The sequence below is a fragment of the Triticum aestivum genome, chromosome 3D (genome assembly GCF_018294505.1).
Source record: "Triticum aestivum cultivar Chinese Spring chromosome 3D, IWGSC CS RefSeq v2.1, whole genome shotgun sequence".
NCBI classification, from domain to species: Eukaryota; Viridiplantae; Streptophyta; class Magnoliopsida; order Poales; family Poaceae; genus Triticum; species Triticum aestivum.
The window spans coordinates 460,022,394-460,043,789 of NC_057802.1; the positions used below are offsets into that span (position 1 = coordinate 460,022,394).

General features: G+C 46.0%; 2 protein-coding genes and 1 non-coding gene across 3 annotated transcripts; all 3 read right to left on the reverse strand.

Moving 5' to 3' along the window:
* Nucleotides 1-3,268: 3,268 nt before the first annotated feature.
* LOC123079660 (TBC1 domain family member 8B) lies at nt 3,269-12,711 on the reverse strand. Its single transcript, XM_044502461.1, has 18 exons — nt 12,316-12,711; nt 11,590-11,659; nt 11,010-11,501; nt 10,749-10,934; nt 10,519-10,632; nt 9,838-9,896; nt 9,659-9,725; nt 9,496-9,547; nt 9,302-9,394; nt 8,502-8,585; nt 7,961-8,373; nt 6,966-7,027; nt 6,107-6,176; nt 5,786-5,866; nt 5,598-5,699; nt 4,952-5,091; nt 4,624-4,741; nt 3,269-3,806 (listed from the first exon to the last, which is right to left on the reverse strand). The coding sequence occupies exons 1-18, from the start codon at nt 12,357-12,359 to the stop codon at nt 3,573-3,575; spliced, it is 2,481 nt and encodes an 826-aa protein (XP_044358396.1). The 5' UTR covers nt 12,360-12,711; the 3' UTR covers nt 3,269-3,572.
* A 3,608-nt stretch (nt 12,712-16,319) lies between these two features.
* Nucleotides 16,320-16,392, reverse strand: TRNAE-CUC (transfer RNA glutamic acid (anticodon CUC)). The gene has a single exon. It is a non-coding gene; the product is annotated as a tRNA-Glu (tRNA).
* Nucleotides 16,393-17,480: 1,088 nt separating this feature from the next.
* On the reverse strand, nt 17,481-20,593 carry LOC123079661 (protein RMD5 homolog). Its single transcript, XM_044502462.1, has 2 exons — nt 20,322-20,593; nt 17,481-18,861 (listed from the first exon to the last, which is right to left on the reverse strand). The coding sequence occupies exon 2, from the start codon at nt 18,824-18,826 to the stop codon at nt 17,666-17,668; it is 1,161 nt and encodes a 386-aa protein (XP_044358397.1). The 5' UTR covers nt 18,827-18,861; nt 20,322-20,593; the 3' UTR covers nt 17,481-17,665.
* Between the last annotated feature and the right edge of the window lie 803 nt (nt 20,594-21,396).

A 21,396-nucleotide genomic window follows, 5' to 3' on the forward strand; every position in this document is an offset into this window, starting at 1 on the left:
GAAGGGTCCCGGGGGTCCACCGGGTGGGGCCACCTATCCCGGAGGGCCCCGTAGGCTGAAGTGGGAAGGGAACCAGCCCCTAGTGGGCTGGGCGCCCCCCCCCATGGGCCTCCCCCCATGCGCCTAGGGTTGGAAACCCTAGGGTGGGGGTTTCCCACTTGCCTTGGGGGGCAAGGCACCCCCCTTGGCCGCCGCCCCCCACCCTAGATGGGTTTGGCCGGCGCCCCCGCCCCCTCCCAGGGGGGCCTATATAAAGGGGGGAGGGAGGGCAGAAATAACACAGCCTTGGGCGCCTCCCTCCTCCCCTGCAACACCTCTCTCTCTCGTATAAGCTCGGCGAAGCCCTGCCGACATCCCGCTGCATCCACCACCACGTCGTCGTGCTGCTGGATCTCCATCAACCTCTCCTTCCCCCTTGCTGGATCAAGAAGGAGGAGACGTCGTTGCACCGTACGTGTGTTGAACGCGGAGGTGCCGTCCGTTCGGCACTCGGTCATCGGTGATTTGGATCACGGCGAGTACGACTCCGTCATCCACGTTCATTGGAACGCTTCCGCTCGCGATCTACAAGGGTATGTAGATGCACTCCTTTGCCCTCGTTGCTAGTATACTCCATAGATGCATCTTGGTGAGCGTAGGAAAATTTTAAAATTATGCTACGATTCCCAAAATGAACAACGGGTTTGTTGTATCAAAGTAGTCCTTCCAAAGAAGGAAATGCCCGCTCTCTCGGTTGCGATTCAACACCGGAAGGTGGCCCGGAATGGAGCCACGGAACAACGGCCGCTGGCTGTTGAGGTGGTGATGGACCAACACGGCAGCCAATATCTCCTCCTCATCATCGGACGACGAATCGTCGGAGTCACAAAGGAAATTGTGAAAAAAGAACTCGTCGGCAGAGTCCATTTTGTACCTTGGCAAACTGACGAATAACTTGCGGGCGTCGACGAAGGAGACGGCCGGCGAAGGGAGTCACGGCGCGCACGGACCAGCTAGCTGCCCTCCGGCGTCCAACGAGTGGGCCGGCATCTGACGAGCGTGCCGGTGAGGATCTGGCCGGGGCGGCGAGGCGGCTTCTTGGTCGCGTGCAGCTGTGTGGTGGGGGCGGGGGTGGGAAGCAGTCGACTCCCGGGCGGCAAGACGGCGGTGGCGGGCGACGTGGGAGTTGGCGGCGTTGTTGGGCGGATGTGGAGGCGCCGGCAAAAATGGGCGGCGGCGTCGGCGACGAAGGAGGCGGGCGAGGGTTGCTGTTGGATGGGGGTAGGCCAATGTGCCACCGACCAGCGGGCCGGGGAGGAGAAGGCGAGCGCACGCGTTCGTCTCGTGTCCGCGCCGACGCAAATCCGGCTTAAAAATGGGCCGGGAATGGGTCGCCCGCGGATGAAAAGCAGACACGCGTCCATTTGGGTCGGCGCGTTGAGCTGCCTTTTGTGTCCGCGCCGATTCAAACAGATGCCAGCGGACGAAATGGGTCGCTCTGTTGGGGTTGCTCTTATGTCCAGCAGCTCAGGAATGTTTTGAGTGTGTGACTACTAATGACTACTAAGACCAATTTTATTTGAGTCCTCACGATGCATCAATCGTCATAATAACTATGGATACAGCCATACAGCGATTCTCATAAAAAATACAGTCGTAATACTTGTCTAAATGGTTATAATTTATGAAGTGTCTTCTATATCTGATCTCTCAACCTTTATCTTTGGTGTCTCGGAACCAACTTTTAGAACGCCCTTCATATCTTACCTATGAGGCTTCATGTTTGACGTCTCACGGTCAATTTTTGGACCGCCTCCAATGACAGTCGAATGTGCACGTGTAGGAAGTTCCATCCCCCCCCCCCCCCCCCCCCTAACGCTTTTACGTGAGGATGACAGATTAGGAAAAAGAATACCCCATTGATGAGTGGGTCTCACGATATTGTAGGCAACCAATATGAAGACTCTAAGTTTACGCATCACTTAGGCAACCTCCATAATCCATATGAGTCGCGCTTAATATACATATGAAGGCTGCCAATGTAGCACTCTGCTAGAGTTGATCTAATGGCATCTCCACAAGGAAGGTCAAACCTCCCTCAATTGTTCACCGAAATGGTCACAAACATATTTAGCGCAAGCCTCGTCTCTAACATGGACCTCATTTGTTTGTGGACAGTCCGCAAACAACCAATCCCCAATTAGACCCAATTGTGAGGGAGAAACGGGGTGTCCATGAACATCATGTCCATCCGCACAATGTCCTGACTCCATGCCGACCCCGCCTTATGTCCCACAAAATCCCCATTCTCACTCTTCATGTTGTGTCGGCTCTTTCTCTCACCAACCAAAACTCCAATGCACAATCCCATCGCCACCGACCAAAATGGTGCGCTGCCACACCCATGAGGAGCTACCCGAGGCCTCCCGCACCACCTGGTTACTCTCGAGGTGTCGGCGCCAGCCCCTCTCGTCATCACGGAGTTCCAGTGGATGGCACTAACTCCTCTCGTCGGCGCCTATCTCCACCACCAGATGAAGTGAGTCATCGTGCGCGCCACGCTGTTGTTGCTTGGTGCATCCACCTCAGACTGACCCGTGTCGCCACCCCGCGTAGTGACGCAGCCACGACGTCGAGTGGCCGGTGCTCGAGGCCGACTCGAATGGCTCCGACAATGGCCAGACGGTGCAAAACTCCATCCTGCAAGATTAAAAAAAACTAAGGTACAAGATTACCAAAATAAGTAAATAAATAAACTAGCAAAGGAAACTCTTTTCACCATAGGGGGCAGCGGGCGACCCTAGCCAGCCGCAATGTAGCTCCTGTGTCAAGGCCTTGTACAACGCTAGGTGCTTAGAAAAATAAACCGGGTTTTTCTAAAGCATCAGTGTCTATTTCTACAGGAAAAACGCCTAATTAAGCGTCTACTCTTTACAAATAAGCACTGGTGCTTAAAAAATGTTGTTTTATTTCTCTAGGCACCTTTCCTAAGCGTCTTGCATTATATAAGGCCTAACAGTTGCAGTTTCAAGTGCAAGAATGTTAAAACTTCAAACTTTTAATAGCAATGTATAAGTGGGAGTTAGATTTGCATAGAGGCAAATGTGCAGAATTACCTGAACAGAACCACCGTATCAGGTCTTACATCATACTCCTTCGGATGTTGATCGCTACCACCATGGTGATTGTGCAGCTTTTTCGCCCTTTTCACGTTTTTCTTTCAGTACAAGACACATTGAGGCCCATGTTCGAAGAAAACAATTCCTTCAGATATGTTGCAGAGACCATGTTCTACAAAAATTGCACTTTCATTCACGTCGTATGTCTTTCATGTATACATATCCATAACTTACACTCTTACAGCCATCTTAACAATGAACAGGAAAAACATAACTTATTATCTTTTGGCGAGGTATGGTTGGAAAGGTTGAATCTATGAACCTAAACGAAGTGACACAAGCTGGACACAGGGAAGAATAGGGGGGAAAACTACAACAATACACGATTTAAAAATTGGAGCCGAATGTCGTGACTTCAGCTTCCTTTCAAAATGAGAAGGCACTATCTACCACCAAATGTGATCGGCTGACGGATCAATCCAGTTTTACTTCTTCTAAATGTTCTTCCTGCCCGTTCATTTTATCCGTGGTCGTCTCGACAGTTGGCACATCGCCGTCCATCTTGGCCGTCTCCAATCTGGGTGTTTCTACTTGCTGTTCACCCTCTTTTGGCGTCGCCTCCTGATTTCCATGGTCTGTCTTTGGTGTCTCAACACTTTGCTCAGTGTTGTTATTAAGCTTGCCGTTTGTTGACTCATCTTGTTTGCCCTGTAAAGAATCCATGGCACCAGTAACATAATATAAGAAAAGGGAGAACTTTCATATTGATCGCATATAGCTAGTCGAACGTACCAAAAGTGAGAAAAAGCATAAGGGTGTTATAAAACCAAAGAACAAGAAACCTTGTAAATTGCTAGTGAATGTGCGCTTTAAATATATGTAGAAACAAAGAAGGCAAAACGCCACGTGCCCCTTCAATCGCATTTATCAGCACTATTCAGGATATATTTAAAGAATACAAATCGTTTAAGCACTCAATAAACACATTTTTCATGTACTCTCGTAGGCCATGGAGCTAAGATTACCATGTCTTCCCCGTCAGCATCCCCCTAAACCTAAATGGCAGGAGATGAAAGCCCACTTGTAATTACAACTAGCAGAAGAGCATTTATTATAATATATTTTTTACCACTGATAAGACCTTGAATGAATCAGAATGTTCTCTCAGGTAACAAGCTAGCAAAATATTTTCCTGCTTTTGCAGTAAGATGGAAGCTAAGAGCAAAAACAAAAACCCTGCAGGATCGATTCTTTCGAAATGGACTTGGTGGGTGTTTATGCAAAAAAAGGGCTTATTTGCAAAACATGTGGAGTCAGTCAGATTCAAGCTATGCCAAAGAAAAGTACACTCAACCCAACAGCTGCGTGTACATGGCAAAATTTTCCAACACGAATATGCATAAAAGGAACAATATTGTGTTATCCCTATTTTGGAGTTTGGGAGAAGAAGCCAGTATCCTAGCATTACTACTAAGAAAAAAGGATTACAGCTCGAACATACAATTCACTTGCCAGAAGAAAGTACCTTGTTCTTGTCACGCCAACTGAGTGAAAATGGGGCAAGCAAACTTATTTTTCTAGGCTGAAACTCCTGTGACGAATCTTGGTTCACTTGGCCAGGAGATGCGTCTCGCGTTGGTGTCCTGGAGGAGAAGGGGCAAGGCATCATATCAGATTAGCACCGGAGTACTACAACAACAAATGGCTGTGAATTAAGCAATAGGACACTACCAGTCTCAAGGTATAATTCATGGGTCACTAGATATACCATAGTAACAACAAGATTAGCATAGTCTTTCCTTGCCACTGTGTGTAGTTATCTGGTCTAATACCATCAAACAAGACTACTATACCTTGGAGAAGGGGAAGGGGATGGTAGTTGTGCTTTCTGATGGCTAGATTGGTATTGAAGTGTTGCCTCCAACATTGTTTCTGCCATGACTGCTCTGTTCTCCATTTGCGCGAGTGAAGCCATAGCTTCATCATACTTTTCCTGCATGGAGAGTTGAATGTATAACACATATAGCATAAACTGAGCAAGCAGAAACATATTTGGTTTTGTTGCATGCAAATCCCAGACAGGTGACCAGTGATGGCAAATAATCATGACCCAATATAGGTGCATTCAAGATAGTCATCACTCATCACTAATATTAATAACTAAGTAAAACATAAGTGCATGTACATTGCAATGCATGTTCTATGAACAATACCCAGCTGACCAGCGGGAAATATTTACTGCACAGATAATTACAAACATAATGCTGTCCTCAACCAGATAAGTATCATCAGGCAATGGTTGTTTTATATGTGAACGTGATTTTCAAATGAAAAAAAAATTAATGTGTAGAAAGACCACTTCCATTCGATATTGCGGGCTCCCAATTTGATCGACAAATTTAGAGGGCCAAGACTTAATTGCTCATACTGAATCAGCTGCTAATCTTTCGTTGGGCTGTAGTTTCGGTGAGACGTGAGAGAGATACAAACTGAACTAACCTGAAGGACATGTGAAGCAAATTTCTGAGCAGCTGCATCTTGCTCAGCAAAGATGCGGGCATCCTCTGTAACCTTCTGTTCTTGCTCTACACGCATGAGGACCTACAGTGAAGTAAATTCATGGTTAAGTAGATATACTTTAGTAAGAACAAGGTTAATTGAGAAGAACGCATAAATAGCAACTCTACCTGAAGCATTGCTTGTTCCTGTTCCTCCTTGTCTGATAGAGATTGCCTTAGCTCGGATAATTCTTGTTCTAACTGCTCTACCTGAGAAGTGAAACTGGAAATATTAAGAATTATCGCATTTCAAGTCTTCAAACGAGAAATTTCCAGCTCGCAGGACTAGCTTAATTTATATAGCATTTTCTAGTTGATAAACTGGTTATCAAATAGAAGGTACTATCAAAATTCAGGTCCAGTATGCAAGATGAACAACACATATCTGAATAATGGTAGTGGTGGGTGACAGTATAAGAAAGATAGTCACCAAAATGTCCAAATGTTTACCTTTGCACTTAATTCACGTCGATTATCTTGCTTAACCATCTCCATTAGTGCTGTCTCTAGTTCATCAGCCCTGGATATGGATGAAAAGAAATAATCAGACGGATACTTCGACTGTTCGAGGAACCCAGAAGAAACAATTCCACTGACTAAATGTATTCCGAACGACGAGAACATTTTCTATAAAGAAACATCTTTTGCTCAACAGTACACTAACAATACCTCCGATAGTAGGAAAATTTTCTCCACCAGATAATAGTTTGCTTACATATAGCTTTTGCAGTATTAATATTGGTCAGCAGCTAAACATGAGAATACTAAGCACGGCTGAAACAATTACTAGAAGGTTCAGGGTCACTTCTGAAATGGACTAAAATTTGGTCGATAATTTGATCGCTTTTGAACAAGCTAGTAGTTGACCTTTCTTCTTAAAGTGATTGTCCAGATTTAGTGACTTTTTGTCCATGATAACTGTTAACTCTGGTTGGGTTCGTCATGAAATAAACTAGAGTTGACTAGCTGCAGAATAATACTCCCTCCGTTCCTAAATACTTGTCTTTCTAGGCATTTCAAATGAATATCACATACGGATGTATGTAGACATATTTTAGAGTGTAGATTCACTCATTTTACTCCGTATGTAGTCACTTGTTGAAATGCCTAGAAAGACAAGTATTTAGGAACGGAGGGAGTATGTTCCATCCAGTCAGTGGTCAATAGGACCGAAGCAGCTACTACTGACAGCAGGTTCCATTTGATTTCAAATGTTACAAAGGTGAATACATCTCCGTTTACAAGTGTGTGGATATGCAAATTAATGACTCAAACTGGTGACGATCTTGGATATTTCAAACAAACAGACCTCAGAACAGCTGATCTTCTCTCCTCTAGCAATCGACATAGCTCAACCTTCAGCCAGATAACCTGAAATAATACGACCAAACTTAAATGTTGTAAGCAATCGGGTTTGGTGACCACTCAAGACTTACATAAGCATAAGTTTTTTAATGGTGGAAAGTATCAAGGTTGCAGTGCTTGTTAAAACAGATAGCCATACAAATTATAACACCTACTCCCTCTGTAAAGAAATATAAGATCGTTCAGATTTTTATATTAGTGATCTAAACGATCTTATATTTCTTTACAGAGGGAGTACATAACATTTTGGATCAGGAGCTCAATGGTTCCCAGGGATTGAAGAATCTGTCTATGCTATTTGTATAGATCATCATAGTGAAAAGTACATGTAAATTATTGGACCTCAAGCACAATGCTTTCGTGAATCCAGGCGTTGTGCTTCAGAAAGCAATTTATTTGGGGCTTGGGGGGGAGCTAGTCATTTGCAGGGATGGAACATTAGGGCTTTTATCATTTGTATAAATCATCATAATGAGAGATATTGAAGTAAATAGACTAAGAGATCCAACAGAAGCTACTCTTTGGTGAATATGTAAATTATTGGACCTTAAGTAATTTAATTTCAGATATTCAGATGATCTACTCCAGAAAATAATTTGCTTTAATAAGAGGTTGAAGATACGTAGGGATAACATTCCATGATTTATGTGGCTGATCATTCACTCCTTCAAATTATGTTTGCACAAAATAGATAGCTGCTTTAATACAGGAAAAAGATGATGCAAACACCTTCCTGAAACAGAACTCCTTACAGATGACGGTTTACTCATTTTGTGAGTTTGCGTAAATTGACTGGAAAACATGCTAACTAAGATATTTATACATGATTAATTTATATTTATCTTTGTTCAATAATTTTTCAATTGAGTAGTTTTGCAAATATCATTTTGCAATATGGAGACAAAGGAAAAAAATTGATGAGTATATCAAGAATGATACCTGATCTTTGGGATCAGGCATAGAATCAATCTCAGTGTTGACAGTCAAGCCATGATACATATCATCAATATTTCCAGAACTGGTTTCTTGGTTAGCATCCCCATCTGTTGAGTCATTCAACTGTTCTGTTGATATTGACACCAATGGTTCAGTGTCACGCTTGAAATTATATAGCTTTGATGCAAGACCGTTGGTGCTCCTCCAGGCAAGAAGACCTTTTGCTCTGTTTTCCATCGAAGACAAAACAGATGGCCGGTGTTTATTTCTCAGATCTTGAAGCCTTGCTTCATCTACAGCTTGATATCCCATGCAAGCTGTTAAAACAAGCTGGCTGCTGTCAAAAGTGGAACCAGCTAAAGACTGTAAGAGAGTTACGGCATCCCCAGCATCTTTCGTTGTCACAAGTGCAGGACCTGCAATCAACAGTAGTGTTAAGTCTATAAGAAGTCACCTGAGATGAACTATAATGTATTCAGACTTCATATAAAGTTATATGGCTTTGTTGTTTCTGGATGAAAATAAGGTGGAGTGACCCCAGTACCATACAACTCCATAAGTGCAAGGGCTGTCCGGAAGAGCATCACACGATTTCCATCAAACAGAAGCACATCCCACACACGAAGAACTGAAATGTTCAAATAACACTAAAATGGTAAGTATATTACGGCATAAGCTAATAAGAGATTAGAAGTGTCAGTCTCTTACATCAAGTCCCTGTCAAACCATTTTAGAAAGAAAAGGACAAGAGAATGTTTGCTGTGCATTTGATTCTACAACCAACATTTGACGCAAAATCCAAAAAGGCCACACATATGTTTTTTCCATTATTGGTATGCCGTGCTTGTCGCTTTGAAAGCAAAAGCATATCCAGTTAACATATTTTATATTATGACAAGTAACTGAAAATGATGTTTATTTCTGCCACTCACTTCACTTACACTTGCCTTAGCATCACCTCCCATCGTATTGCTAATCATCCCCTTTATTGTCAAAAGGTAATAACATATAGTTTCCCGCAGAAAGATAATAGAAAATTTAAATTACAAGCCACCCTAAATTCTGTGATTCAGGGAAAAACACTATCTGATGTATGGCAAGTGAACCATGGGGCCACGTTTGGACGAGACATTACGTGGAATTTTAGTGAACTAACAACTTCATGTATTTAAAGCCCGTGGAGATCACTATGCAGATCTAACAATATCAACAACAAATTGATCTAAAGATACCTTTGGTCCCATCATCGAGGAAACACATTAAATTAGCTAAGATAGGAATTAAGAGAATGTATTTCGCGAACAATAATACTATCTTATTTTGAATATTTAACAGTAGACTGACCAGTTTCCCAGGGAAGCATGTTCATGTATATAGATAGGAACCATGGTCCAGCAACCCATGCAACTTGTACACCAAGGTAGTCCAAGTGATTTACTGCATACAAGAAAATTGCAACTCCTCAATTGTCAAACTTGGGCAGTAAATATACCTGACAAAGTCATGTAATTTTATATATAAAGGGAAATATAACAAACCTAACTTGGGGAATTTCTCTCTGACCAACTCTTCTAAAACAAGCTGATCCACCTAGAACCAAGATGCAGATCTTTTAATAACAAACAGACCAGCTTGGAGTTCTAAGTATCCAACAATCAGTATGCATAAAAGACAATAAAATGAAGAAAAAAAAAGTAATACCTGAGACTCGATCATTTCTTCAGAGAAGTAACCCTCAAAATAGTCGTCCATAATGCCTGTCAATGCCCTGTGGACCCATAACACATTTATCACATTATTTAGTTCAACTGTTCTACTACGTAATCAACTGAAGTAAGTTGAAGGAATGCAGGTACTTGATGTTGTGCCGCAAAACCTACCAGAATGCGTTCTCCTCAGACATCAATAGAAGTAATAGACCAGCAAAGAAGTTCATTGCCTGCATTACTCATACGATTAATCTTAGCTCAGAGAGTCTTGGAACATGCAAGTGCGAATGTTCGAAATAATATTACTGTGCACAATAGAATCATAACCATGAAATACCAAAGTTTTTTTTTCTGTATCCAAATTTGGTTTTACAGTTCCTATAACCCAGACAATATGTTTGGGGACATGGATTTATTACACCCGAGCTTATGTGCTCATTTACAACCGACTTACAATAAATGCCATTGTAATTCGTTATACACCACTGTCATAGTGGCATTTAGTTAATCATCCGAGTGTTGGCAGTGGTATTTTTCGTAAGTTCTTCTTTCTCTGCAGTGGCTTTTTGAATACAGGAAGTTGGCAATCGTATATGTCTAATTGACCCTATCATCTACCGCCTTAGGTCGAGCCAACTGTTATGGGATAGTACCAGGGTTAATATCACTTACAGGAAGCCTCAAGGGGAATATTTGAGTACTGGCAATCATTTTGTGTTTCCAAAAATTAATATTCAATTGAAATACATTTTAAAGGTGCAACAGAGTGGTCTATGTGCAAGACCTTCCAAGAAGGTAATGATGCAGTGCAATGAAAAATCAATATGAATAAGCATTAAGAGAAAGATGTACCTGGCAGTAACCGACTGATGGATTATGTCTAGCATAAGCTGTGAGCAAGCGTCTTAAAGCATTTCTGCCATCCTCGTCTAGAGCTGGATGGCCTGGAAATGTTCTAGGCAAATCCTAAAAGGGGCAATGAAAAAGAGGACGCCTTAGCACCACACTCTTAGAAACACAAAATTTTATCAATATAAGAGGGTATTGAAACCCAGTAATGAAAGTTAGTATCGCCTATCTACCTTCTCTATTTGCCCTTTCCACTTTTCTGAAGAAAGATCTTGAGATGCTTTTGGTTTCCCATCGCCACATTCCTTAGTCGGAGAATCGGAACCTTTGCTGTCTCCGCCTCCATCAACCACCCCAAGGAGACTCTCGTAGTACCCTTTCACTCGGCGAGCTCCAATACCAACAAAAGCTTGCCATAGCTGTCCTCACAAAGCAAATGGACCATCAGTTTGATTGAACCAAAATTATCATTTTAACAGAAATGTAAATCTTACCTCTCCTCTCAGAGCCATTGGCAACCCACCACGAACTAAGCACTCCAATTCTTCTTTCCAAGGAAAATACCCTTCTTGACTTGCAGCTCTATTCGTTCCTGAATCTGCATTGGTGCTGTCAGCAACAGGACCTTCACTGGGATCAACCTTCTCTACATCATAGAATTCATCATCAGAGTCCTCTGAGGGCTTGATATCTTCAGTGTTCTCCTCATCAGCAGAAGATTGCTTCTTCTTCTTCTTGACACGTAAGCTCATCATCTCCCCAATGTGGCCCAATGAAGGCCTGATCTCAGACCATATTTGGATCTTATGTGGTCTCTGCTGTTTGGCTGTCTTCTCATCAGGCAGGTCGGTCCTGCCAGCATCGCCTATAGCTCCTTCATCCTCAATGGACGGCGCAATCTTAGCATCTTCTCCAGATGATTCATCGTCTTCTGCCTGCCTATCCAGAAAGTTCTTCCATCTATCAGACCGCTCCTCTTCCTCCTCCTGCAAAAGGAGCACCGCCACACATGCAACTCAGTAAGATCAAACAACATGGTGTAAAAATGAGGCATCACTAGGGTGGCTTTTCTACCTGGTAGATGTTGGCATACTCTCTGTACCGTTGCAAGTGCTGTGGCCGCACAGCGAAACCATAGGCGTCCCTGTTCCAATCCCTGAGGCATCAGAAACAGAAAAGGGGCAAATGCCACTAAAAGCGCACCATCAGGTGCTTCAAACAACACGTAAAATCAGTTCTATCAAAAAGCTTGGGACCAATCCATGTTCATGTGATCGTATCAGCGACTTGGTTCTGCTAATACTTGCGATGTCTACTAAAACCTGGTCCAAGTCTAGTAACAGTTTGACATTTTCGCATCGCTCAAGTAGACTGACCAAATGCAGAGAAAGTGGAGGCATGGCTCCAGCTGCAGTAGTGCAGTGCACTGTGTCCATACAGAACCCAGATCCTTCGACAGGCAAAGCATCAGAAAAACACAATTCAAACATCAAACATTATATCTAGAGGAATTATCGCACCGCGTCAGCAACGCGGAGATCTAGCGGCAGCATTGCCCAAATTTCGGCCCCAATGTCCCGCAACGGATCGAGATCCCCGGGCGTAAAAATAGATAACCGCCCCGAGAAAAAAAGGCCGAGTAAACAGCACGCATGCGGAAGTCTCGCGCGGCAGCAGGAGCATCGGAAACTCCGGCAGAAACACCCGAGGCAGCGCAGAAGGACCACCCAGCACGGAGCCGAGATGCGCGCGCGCGCGCTGGGCAGCGGGAGCATGGCAGGAGCAACAGAAGTCACGAACCGCTTGTGCTCGAAGGCGATGAAGGGGAGGCTCTTGGCCTTCATCTCCCGCCGCGGCGTCGGGCGGCCGCCGCCACCAACCCCCTGCTCCTCCCGCTGTTCTAGCTCGCCGGCGGCGAGGCGGCGCGGGGCGTACAGGGAGCGAGCGGGCGCTGCGCGGGGGAGTGAAGTGGGCCGCAGCGTGATTCAGGTTACGGGTGGTTGGGGAGGGGGCAGCGGTGATCCGATCCGACTATACTACTGGAGTGCTAGCTACTCCTGCTGGCTGCTGAGATTTGAGATTTGATCTGCGTGGAAGTGGCTCACTGGGGGGGTTGGGAAATCGGAGGAGGTTCGATTTTCCATTTGTTTCGGGGTTTTTTTTTTCTGGGGGATATACGACGCCGCATGGAGATTGGGGAGACGAGACCCCCGGCCGCGCGCGCGTGTCGTGCGTTCTTCGTCTTTGGAGTTGGACGTGGGGGAGTTGGGCGGGCTCGGCGGCACCCAGATCCCGATTCTCCGTGTCCACGGGGGCTGTATGCGTCTCTGTGTGGTCGTCTCTCAAGTCTGAACTCTTGTTTTACGTTGGGTTGACGTGAGAGGGTAAACATTGCGTCAGTAGAGGAGTACAACATGCACTTGCGTACAGTATTTTAGTTTCAGATAGAAAAAGCGTAGACGACGGTGAACTGTACAAAGGAGGATATCTGTATGTATGATGTTATTAGTTTCTTGTGTGTGTAGTACTTTGACCACCGACACCTCACACCTCTGTATATGGTAAACAGGTGTAGCTAGCGATCTCAGATTTCTAAAGAAAATGTAATAAGCACAAGCAATTTTTCTGACCTACTTGTACGAGCTAAATTTCCCTACCTTCGTACGGGAAGCTTGTGTTCCAGACTGACAAGAAGAGATCAAGAGAACGATGGAGACTAAACTCAACCACAGAGCATCCGAGGGAGTTATGTTGATGCAGGCGTGCCGCCCGCATACCGAGAGAGAGTACGGTCCGGTCCCACGAGGGAGACATCTGCAGGGTGCATCACAACCAACAGAAGCGCAGCTTTCTCCGCCACCTCTGCGGCGGTCGAATTGTAGGATCGACTGTCCTTTTTTTCTTTTTGGAAATTAGGATCGACTGTCCTTGTAGATAGACTAGTAGCGTTTCTCTGCCTCAGGAGTCACAAGTCAGAAGTCACAACCCAACAAGTTTCTTCTAAATAAAAAACTACGCCCCGAGCTTATTGTCCGTTCCCAACTAGTACTGCCCAAGCCCAACTATCTCATCTTGCACGAGTTTGTTCGTGCAACGATCCGTCTGTTACCTATGCGACCTTCCTTTTTCTTTTTCTATACGCAGCTAGGATGTTGAAGAAAATGTCGCTGCATACGCACCTGCTCCTCCCGTTCGTCCTTTTGTACATCAACTGCTCTGCTCAACCTTTCTCCCATGCCCCCGTCCGTCTGCGTAGGCGCAGTTCACGCCCCAACTGCCCGCTTCCTCCCAAGCCCAAGCAGCGCGTTGGCTCGCATTCATAATGGCGCCAGGAGTCTCCATCTGATCACCAAATGTATCTGTCACCCGGGCCTGTCACACTCCCTTAAACAGAGGCGACCTCGGGTCGGGATCAACCGTAGTACCGTGCCATGTGTAGCACTAGAACTTGGCTCACGGTTCACGGCCTAGTAGAAAATGATGCGAGGCGACCGACGAGGAGCACAAATAATTGAAGATGCTCAGGCGAGCGGGCAGGACTGCACTGCACTGGCCGTCCAGCAGGCAGGGGGCAGGGGGGCTGCGGCCGTCCTGACGCTGACGACAAAGTGAGCACTTAGGCATGCTTTGATCCGGCACCAGTTTTATTTACGGGCTGAATTCTGATCCGGCACCAGCTTAACCATTTTTTGTTGTTGCAACAGGCAAAGCCAAAGCCCATGCTGGCCTAACCCGAGCCGAACTCCAGATGCATTGCACACTCGAGCGCCAAGCCCGCTCCCACCGCCCCAGCCCGGCGCCGACATCTCACGAGGCACCGGCCGGCCAACGGCCAGGGGGGCGTACTCATCATATCCATCCGGCGAGGAAACCGCCCGGGCCCGCCTCACGAGGCGTACCGTAGGCAGGCAGTCCTTTGTTGGAAGCATTAAACAACTCGTACTCGAGTGTACGGTGTACCCGCGCGTACGTCGTGGGCGCACGCACATGGTACTGATGCGCCATATGTACATACTACTACCAGGCGAGTGTAGCCTGAACCTGCGCTCTGAGCGGATTGTGGACATAAATGATGCACCGAAACAACCATACCATTGAGATCTGTGCCCCTGCTACATACTGGACTGTCCCTATGTGATAGACACAGACACATCACTTGCAGGTCTACAGCAGTGGTGCATTCTTTACTCTGTGCGTCAACATATACACGAGTCACGGAGCCAGGGGCTTCAGATGCAGCATGGGCTTTGCCTGATCAGTGTGTGATGCACTCCGGCTTGGCTCTTTGATAGGTGTTGCAGATGTCTTGCTCCTGGTCACTCCTGGTTATCGAGCGGCTGATTGCACAGATCCCTTGAGGTGCTCCCGCTGTTTGGAGAACGGCCACTGGACGCGTGGGTGTCGCAATGCTTGGCGTCCATTCAGCTCACTTGCATGCCTTGCCATGCCGCCATGGTCTCGCCTCGACACCGAGCATTACCGAGCTCCAACTCCTTGTGATGGTCCGATGGTATCCCAGCTCCCCTCCAAGGTGCTTCACCGCAGGTCCTGGGCATCGGTCGTTTCGCTCACGCTGAGTCAGCAACCCCATCTGATGTGCTGCTCCAGTCCACTCTAGCTGCCCAAGCTAAGCTCCTGGTGCGCGTTGGGAGCTTTCTGGAGCGAGCGGAGGCTGCTCTGGGAAAGCTCTCTCTTGTGCCGGCTGTGTTGCAATTCGCTCCTGCGCCACATCCTCCTAGTGAGGTTGATGTTGGTGGCTCAGTGGAGAACAGGGTTGGGGAGCTCTATGGTTGTTTCTCCCCTAGAGCTATGGACATCTCATCATCGCCGTTTGCCTTGCCCATTGTGATGTCTACCGTTGAGGGCGGGACCATTCCCGTGGTTGTGCCTCCGGTGCTGCAGGTGATGCCCGAGCTTCAAGTGTTATGTGCGAGCTCTGATTCGCCTCTATCAGTGGAGCATATGATGGTGGACACGCAGGCAACCACGTGTGAGGGACATGATTCAACCTTGACATGTGAGTCGAGTGAGGTGAACTCGCCTGCGCACTCACATGTGGCTTCTGCACCCATTCCACCCCCGCCGACGGATAATTCCAATGCTCTCTTTGCAAAAGAGCTTTGTGACCTGCTCGCTAGCGTGGAGACTGTTAGCCCTGAAATTGGAAGGGCGATTGCTTGCCTCCTGACGGGAACGACATTCAAGGGCAAATACAAGAAGGCGAGTGATTGCCCTCGGACTGGTATAGTGAAGGAGAAGTCACTGAGGTGCAAAGGCAAAAAGAGTGGCGCCATAGGTAAGGCGCCCGCAGCTGCTTAATGGATGATTCCCGGTCCCTCGGCTCATCCTCACGGTTTGGGTCGTCATATGTGGTTTCGGTGTGGTCCACTATCTTTTGTTGGGATGTTCTTGTTGGGTTTAAAATTGTGGTGTACAAGCGTGAGTTGTTGTGTGTTAGGAGGGTTTGGTGGGTTGCACGAGTGCTCGTGGGGTCATGATTCGTGAATGGCCCAATTATGGTCTGACTGTATTGGTTTTAGCCCGGTTTTCCGTAGATTAACCAGACAATTCTCTTCTTCTTAATTAATCGACGAGGCAATTTTTTTTGCCTCCGTTTTAAAAAAAACAAAAAATGGTTAGGCCAGCGGCCAAGCCACATTAATTTGGCTGGCCGCGTGTGCTGAGAGAACCGTCGGTGATGGACACAGCAGGCATCCAATCATGCGCCGGAGGAGAGCGTGTGCCCGCACGCAGGGGACGCTTCAGGCCGCAGACAAAAATGGCTGACAGGGCAAATAAAAAGATTCCGTCGCCGGAACTTGAACCCGGGTCTCTCGGGTGAGAGCCGAGTATCCTAACCACCTAGACTACGACGGAGGTGATGACAAATGGTTGCCACGAAATATTATGGAGCAGATAACTCCCAGTTGATCTACGAAGGTAACAAAGGCCAAGGTCGTGGACCGTGGTGCTAGATCAGGCAGGACTATTCGGCAAGGAATGTACCGCGTGTACAGGCAGATACTAGCACACGGCAGCACGAGAGCAAGCGTAGTCCATCATTTCGCCGCCACGCAATTGGTCTCAACAACTCTCTCAGTAGACTCAGTTCAGCAAATCAGGTTGAGTGTGTAGACAAGAGTTGCCTCGCTACAAATGGCTTGAGCATTTTTGAACTAATAATGCATGAACAATCGCGACCCCTTTCTTACAGCTTTCCCCTTCACAAGCCTTTCTGTTTTTGGACGGCAGCCAAAAACATTGCACATATGCATACCATATATAACCCCACAAAACAGCCACAAGAGTAAAGAAGCTAAGCCACAGCTACTTTGTGCCATGAGCAGAAAAATACCCAGTTCTCCATTTGGTAAAACAGTAAGGCCCATCCCCATAGCAGCAGCATTGGATTTTAACAGCAGACCAAACCGGCAGTGAAACACTTATTATTGTGTTTATTATTCCCAAGAGTATAGAAGCTAAGCCAGACGAAAATCCATTTCTGCACCTGAGTTCATCTGCACCCGCGCCGACGAAAAAAATCAAAACAAATACTAGAAAAATTTAAAAAATTCCAAATAAAATTTGTGTGGTAGACATATGAACAGTAAACATTTCTACAGACCCCCAATTTGTCTTTTTTGCTGAGAGCTGCTCATATGTCCAAATGACTTGAAATTTGAAGCGGGCCTCACGCATCAAATTGTCTACCACACAAATTTTGTTTGGAATTTTTTGAATTTGTTTTGAATTTTTTACGAATTTTTTTCTAACCGGGTGCAGATGAGCCTGGGCACCAAAACGCCCTACTCCTAAGCCAGAGCGGTACTTTGTGCCATGGGCAAAAAAATTATAAAGTTTTTCATCTGGTAAAACAGTAAGGCCCGAAATTCCCCATAGCGGCAGCACTGGATTTTAACAGCAGACCAAGCTTGCTCAAAAAAAAAAAAAGCAGACCAAGCCGGTAGTGAAACGCTTATTATTGTGTTTATTCCCAAGAGATAGCTTAACACTGGAACTCGCTACTGTACAGATTAACATCCAGGTTTCAATAAAGGTACAAGGTTATAATACAGGCAAACGATTGGATGAGCAAAACAGAAGCATGTTGTATAAACAGTTTTGATCTGGGGGGGGGGAAATGAAGCATTTAAAATTGAAGCTGCTTGCACTGCGAAGCCACCGCCTCCGAGGGGCAGTAGGGGCACTTGAAAGGCCTGGAGCTGCTCTTTGATAGCTTCATGATCGACTGCTTCGATACAGCATGTCCACAGGGCATCAGCATCGGAGGGTTATCCTCACTCGACTGCTCCCTGAGCACCGGGCATACGAAAACAGAGTGGTACTGGAACTCTGGTCCGATGTCTATGGGGACCGGAAGCTGTTTCATGGTCTGCCACTCCTGCTTTTTGGCGGCCATTACTGTGCTTAGCTTCAACAAGGTTGGTAGTCCTTGAAAACCAGCTGATATGGCTACACCAAGTGGGCTCTCGCTAGACTGTCCTAGGAGGCTGCAGAACTGATGGATTAGCTCCTCAGATAGCTTCTCCCAGTGCGTCGACGACACAAACTCGGCATATGGGGACTGATCAAGCCGGTCCGCCCAGATAAGGCAAGCCATTAGCTTCTGGATCTCTGCCGTGTGCAAGGAGGCAAATGGCACAAAGTGAGTCCTTGCATATTGTAAAGCATCATCTCTACTTCTTTTAGTAAGTATCTCAATAAACTGAAGAGAATGGAGCTTCATCTCAAGCATTGAGCTATTCTGCAACAAATGATCATGGTTCTTAGCAGCCCAACTGAGTGCAGGTTCAAGGTTTCTTGCTTGCATCGCCTCAAGTATTCCATACATCTCCTGAAATGAAAATTTCAGGTGAGTCCCATCTGATTCACCACACTCATTGACAAAGGAGTCTCCAAGATCAAAGAGGCCCTGGCGGTAGAAATGATTCTTTATTATGTTGTTTACTGTGCAGGCATCATAATCCACATTTCTATATGCCTTCGCTATATCTGGACTAAAAGACTTCTCTAGGAGCTTGAGATATTTGCTCAGGGCAACATTCAATTCCTTTTGACATCCTTCAAGTTGGATCAATGGCACCATTTCGTTTAGCTTGGCCTTCAGTTCTGCAAGGATGGATGAGTGGTCACAACTGTCCATGGTATCTGTATTCATCATCTGCATCTTCGATATTGCCTGCTCAACTTCATTCACTATCTGACCAATAGCTTCCTGAACTTTAGCAGAAGATAACACACGCTTTTCAACAACTCGGTCAAATGCCTCTCTTAAACTGTCGATCTCCATTGCCGTGCACCCAACTAAGCAGCACGGTTTTGGCACTGCATGTACAAGATAAAAATCACACATACATAAATAATTTGTTGAAAAAACTACCATGAAGCAAAACAAATTGAAAGACACGTAACATGTCTAACTACTAATAAATCAAAACAAAGAAATTAAAGGTAGGTTTATAACTAAAATATTGTGAGTAACCTATACTAGTGATCAAGAAGCAACAAGAAAAAAAATACACAATCAGTATCACTATTCACTGCTAACCTTTTACGGCTTTAGTGGTACATCATGAGTGAGATAATGGAATGTTGGGCAGCGTTTTAATTTTTTCATCAAATTAAAACGCTGTCCAACATTCAACTATCTCACTCATAATGAACCACACTAAAGCCGTAAAAGGTTAGCCGTATACTAACAGTATTCACATTATCTTAGGAACTCGCCATCAAGACACATACAAAATATGTGGTAAAATGATCACCAGTTCTCCTTAGGCAGCAGCACTAGAGTAAATAGAAGGCAACAATATGTTATCAACTTATCATCATCTAACAATTCACAAAAAACTAATAATGCCTGGGCTTACCACCTGAGAGCAGCGTGCAACTTTTTTCATCATGAACCCATAATAAGTCAGTGGGTTCCATGAAATCAATTTGTTAAGGTGCCGCATGCATAAGAAAATGTATGTATTGGCTCTTGATAGCATGGTTGCAAACACAATATTTTATACATAGAAGGAAGAATTTTATTGCTCTCTCCCACACAGCCAAATAGGTTATTACAAGTTTATAAGTGATAAAACTCCACGACAAAACTCAGCTGAACACCAAGCACCAAATAAAAGGAATGCACAAGGACCTCATAATACCAAAATAAATATGCCCATAAAGAGAGCAACAAAGACGGCAACCATGCACTCGGGAAAAGAATACCCCAGTGGTGGCTAGATGACACCTCACGCGGCTCACTATTAAGATATATTAAATATAATAAATCATATGTATTACATCTAGCCGCCCAATTCGCTCAGGTCACCCTGCTAGTCAGTAGCTTAATAGTGGCAGTATACTATTTTTTCCTAGTTACGTAATTGGATTTGTGATGATCGCTGAATTCACTCTCAATTAACTAAGCCAGAGATAGAAAAAGATTGACTTGTGCTTGTTAAACCAAAGGATGGAACCAAGAAAACATGGAGGAAATGCAGGCACACAAAAATAACCTGACTCTCCCGAATCCACCACCCAAACCAGCCATGGAGCGAAACCTTAAGGCATCACGCGCACATTCAACAAGACGCTACAAAGTTCCTCACGAACCACAGGATCCCAACCATCAGCACCACAGGGTCGACCAGATCTACAGCCCTAACCACGACGGCTCGACCAAAACCCTAGAACTAAGCCAGATCGGTAAAGGCCAGTGAAACAGGATCGATCCGGCCACCAGAGAACGAGGAACCTAATGGAGGAGGGAGGGAAGAGGGGAGGCGGCGCACCGTCGCGGTTCTTGTCGGAGATGCCCCGGGAAGGGAAGGTAGAGGTCGGGCGTTGCTGCTCGGGGCTCGTGGTGGAGGAAAGGGGCGGCTAAGGGAGGTTGCCAGCGTTGGGGCTCGTGGGTCGGCGACGGGAGATCGCCGGCGCGCTGCTCGGTGCTCGCGCTGGAGAGAAGGACCAGGACGAACGGAGAGAGAAGGCGGCGTGCGGTGTTGTCGTTGGATAAACTGAACCTCAACTTTCTTTTTCTTTTTCCTTTTTTGCGACGAAAGGAACGTCTGCTTGAAGTTGAGGGGGAATAATCACATCACAGCTAACCAAATCGCCATCGTACTAACAATCGATATTAGGTCGAAAATACCGCTCCATAAATTATGGGTGTTTTATATTGAGCCCGCGAGATTTCATATTTGAAACTTATGGGTGTTGCCCGCGCTTCATCGCAAATCGTTCGTGCGGAAGAGAAGTTTCACCCGTCATCATCTTCACGTGCGGCTACCTCCCCTTCATGTCAGTGGTGTAGATAGTCAGATGTCCATTGCACCGAGAAGCATCAATTAATGATGGTCGCCACGTTATCCCTCTGATCGTATCCCCCCCCCCTCCCCACACCCTTTTCCAGGCATGTTTTCCCGCCGTCCAACACCCGTCCGCCACATATTTACGTCGCTCGCGGATATAAAAAGGTCGCACCTCTCCACTTTCATCATATCGAACAGAGCGTTCCTTTCGCTCTACTTTCCTTTTCACTTTCACTATGTCGCTTCCCCTTCGGCCGGATTGGGTTCCGTTGCAGAAGAGGAGGAACAACTGCTCGAGGAGGAAGCGGCGGAGGCGGTTGTCGGCATCATGGAGGAGGAGGAGTGGGATCACTGTGACATGGAGAAAACCGCGCAGGAGGATCCTGCCCTCCTCGATGAGTGGCCAGATTGGGATCCCAAAACACACGCCATTGATTGGGATCTCGACCATGGCTATGCGCAGACCCCGTATGGGGAAAAGAGGCCTCACCCACACTGCATCCCAGCACGGGCTCCCCGTCGCCTCACTATTAACGAGGCATGGGATGAGTGGTAC

What these genes read in the sequence shown, in the direction of transcription:
- LOC123079661 (XM_044502462.1), bottom strand. Translation starts at nt 18,826, where the DNA reads ATGGAGATCGACAGTTTAAGAGAGGCATTTGACCGAGTTGTTGAAAAG.
- LOC123079660 (XM_044502461.1), bottom strand. Translation starts at nt 12,359, where the DNA reads ATGAAGGCCAAGAGCCTCCCCTTCATCGCCTTCGAGCACAAGCG. An exon ending in CAATGGCTCTGAGAGGAGAG is followed by an intron (nt 10,935 to 11,009) that starts GTAAGATTTACA and finishes TTGTGAGGACAG; the next exon opens with CTATGGCAAGCTTTTGTTGG. An exon ending in TCCCCTTCCCCTTCTCCAAG is followed by an intron (nt 4,742 to 4,951) that starts GTATAGTAGTCT and finishes CTTCTCCTCCAG; the next exon opens with GACACCAACGCGAGACGCAT.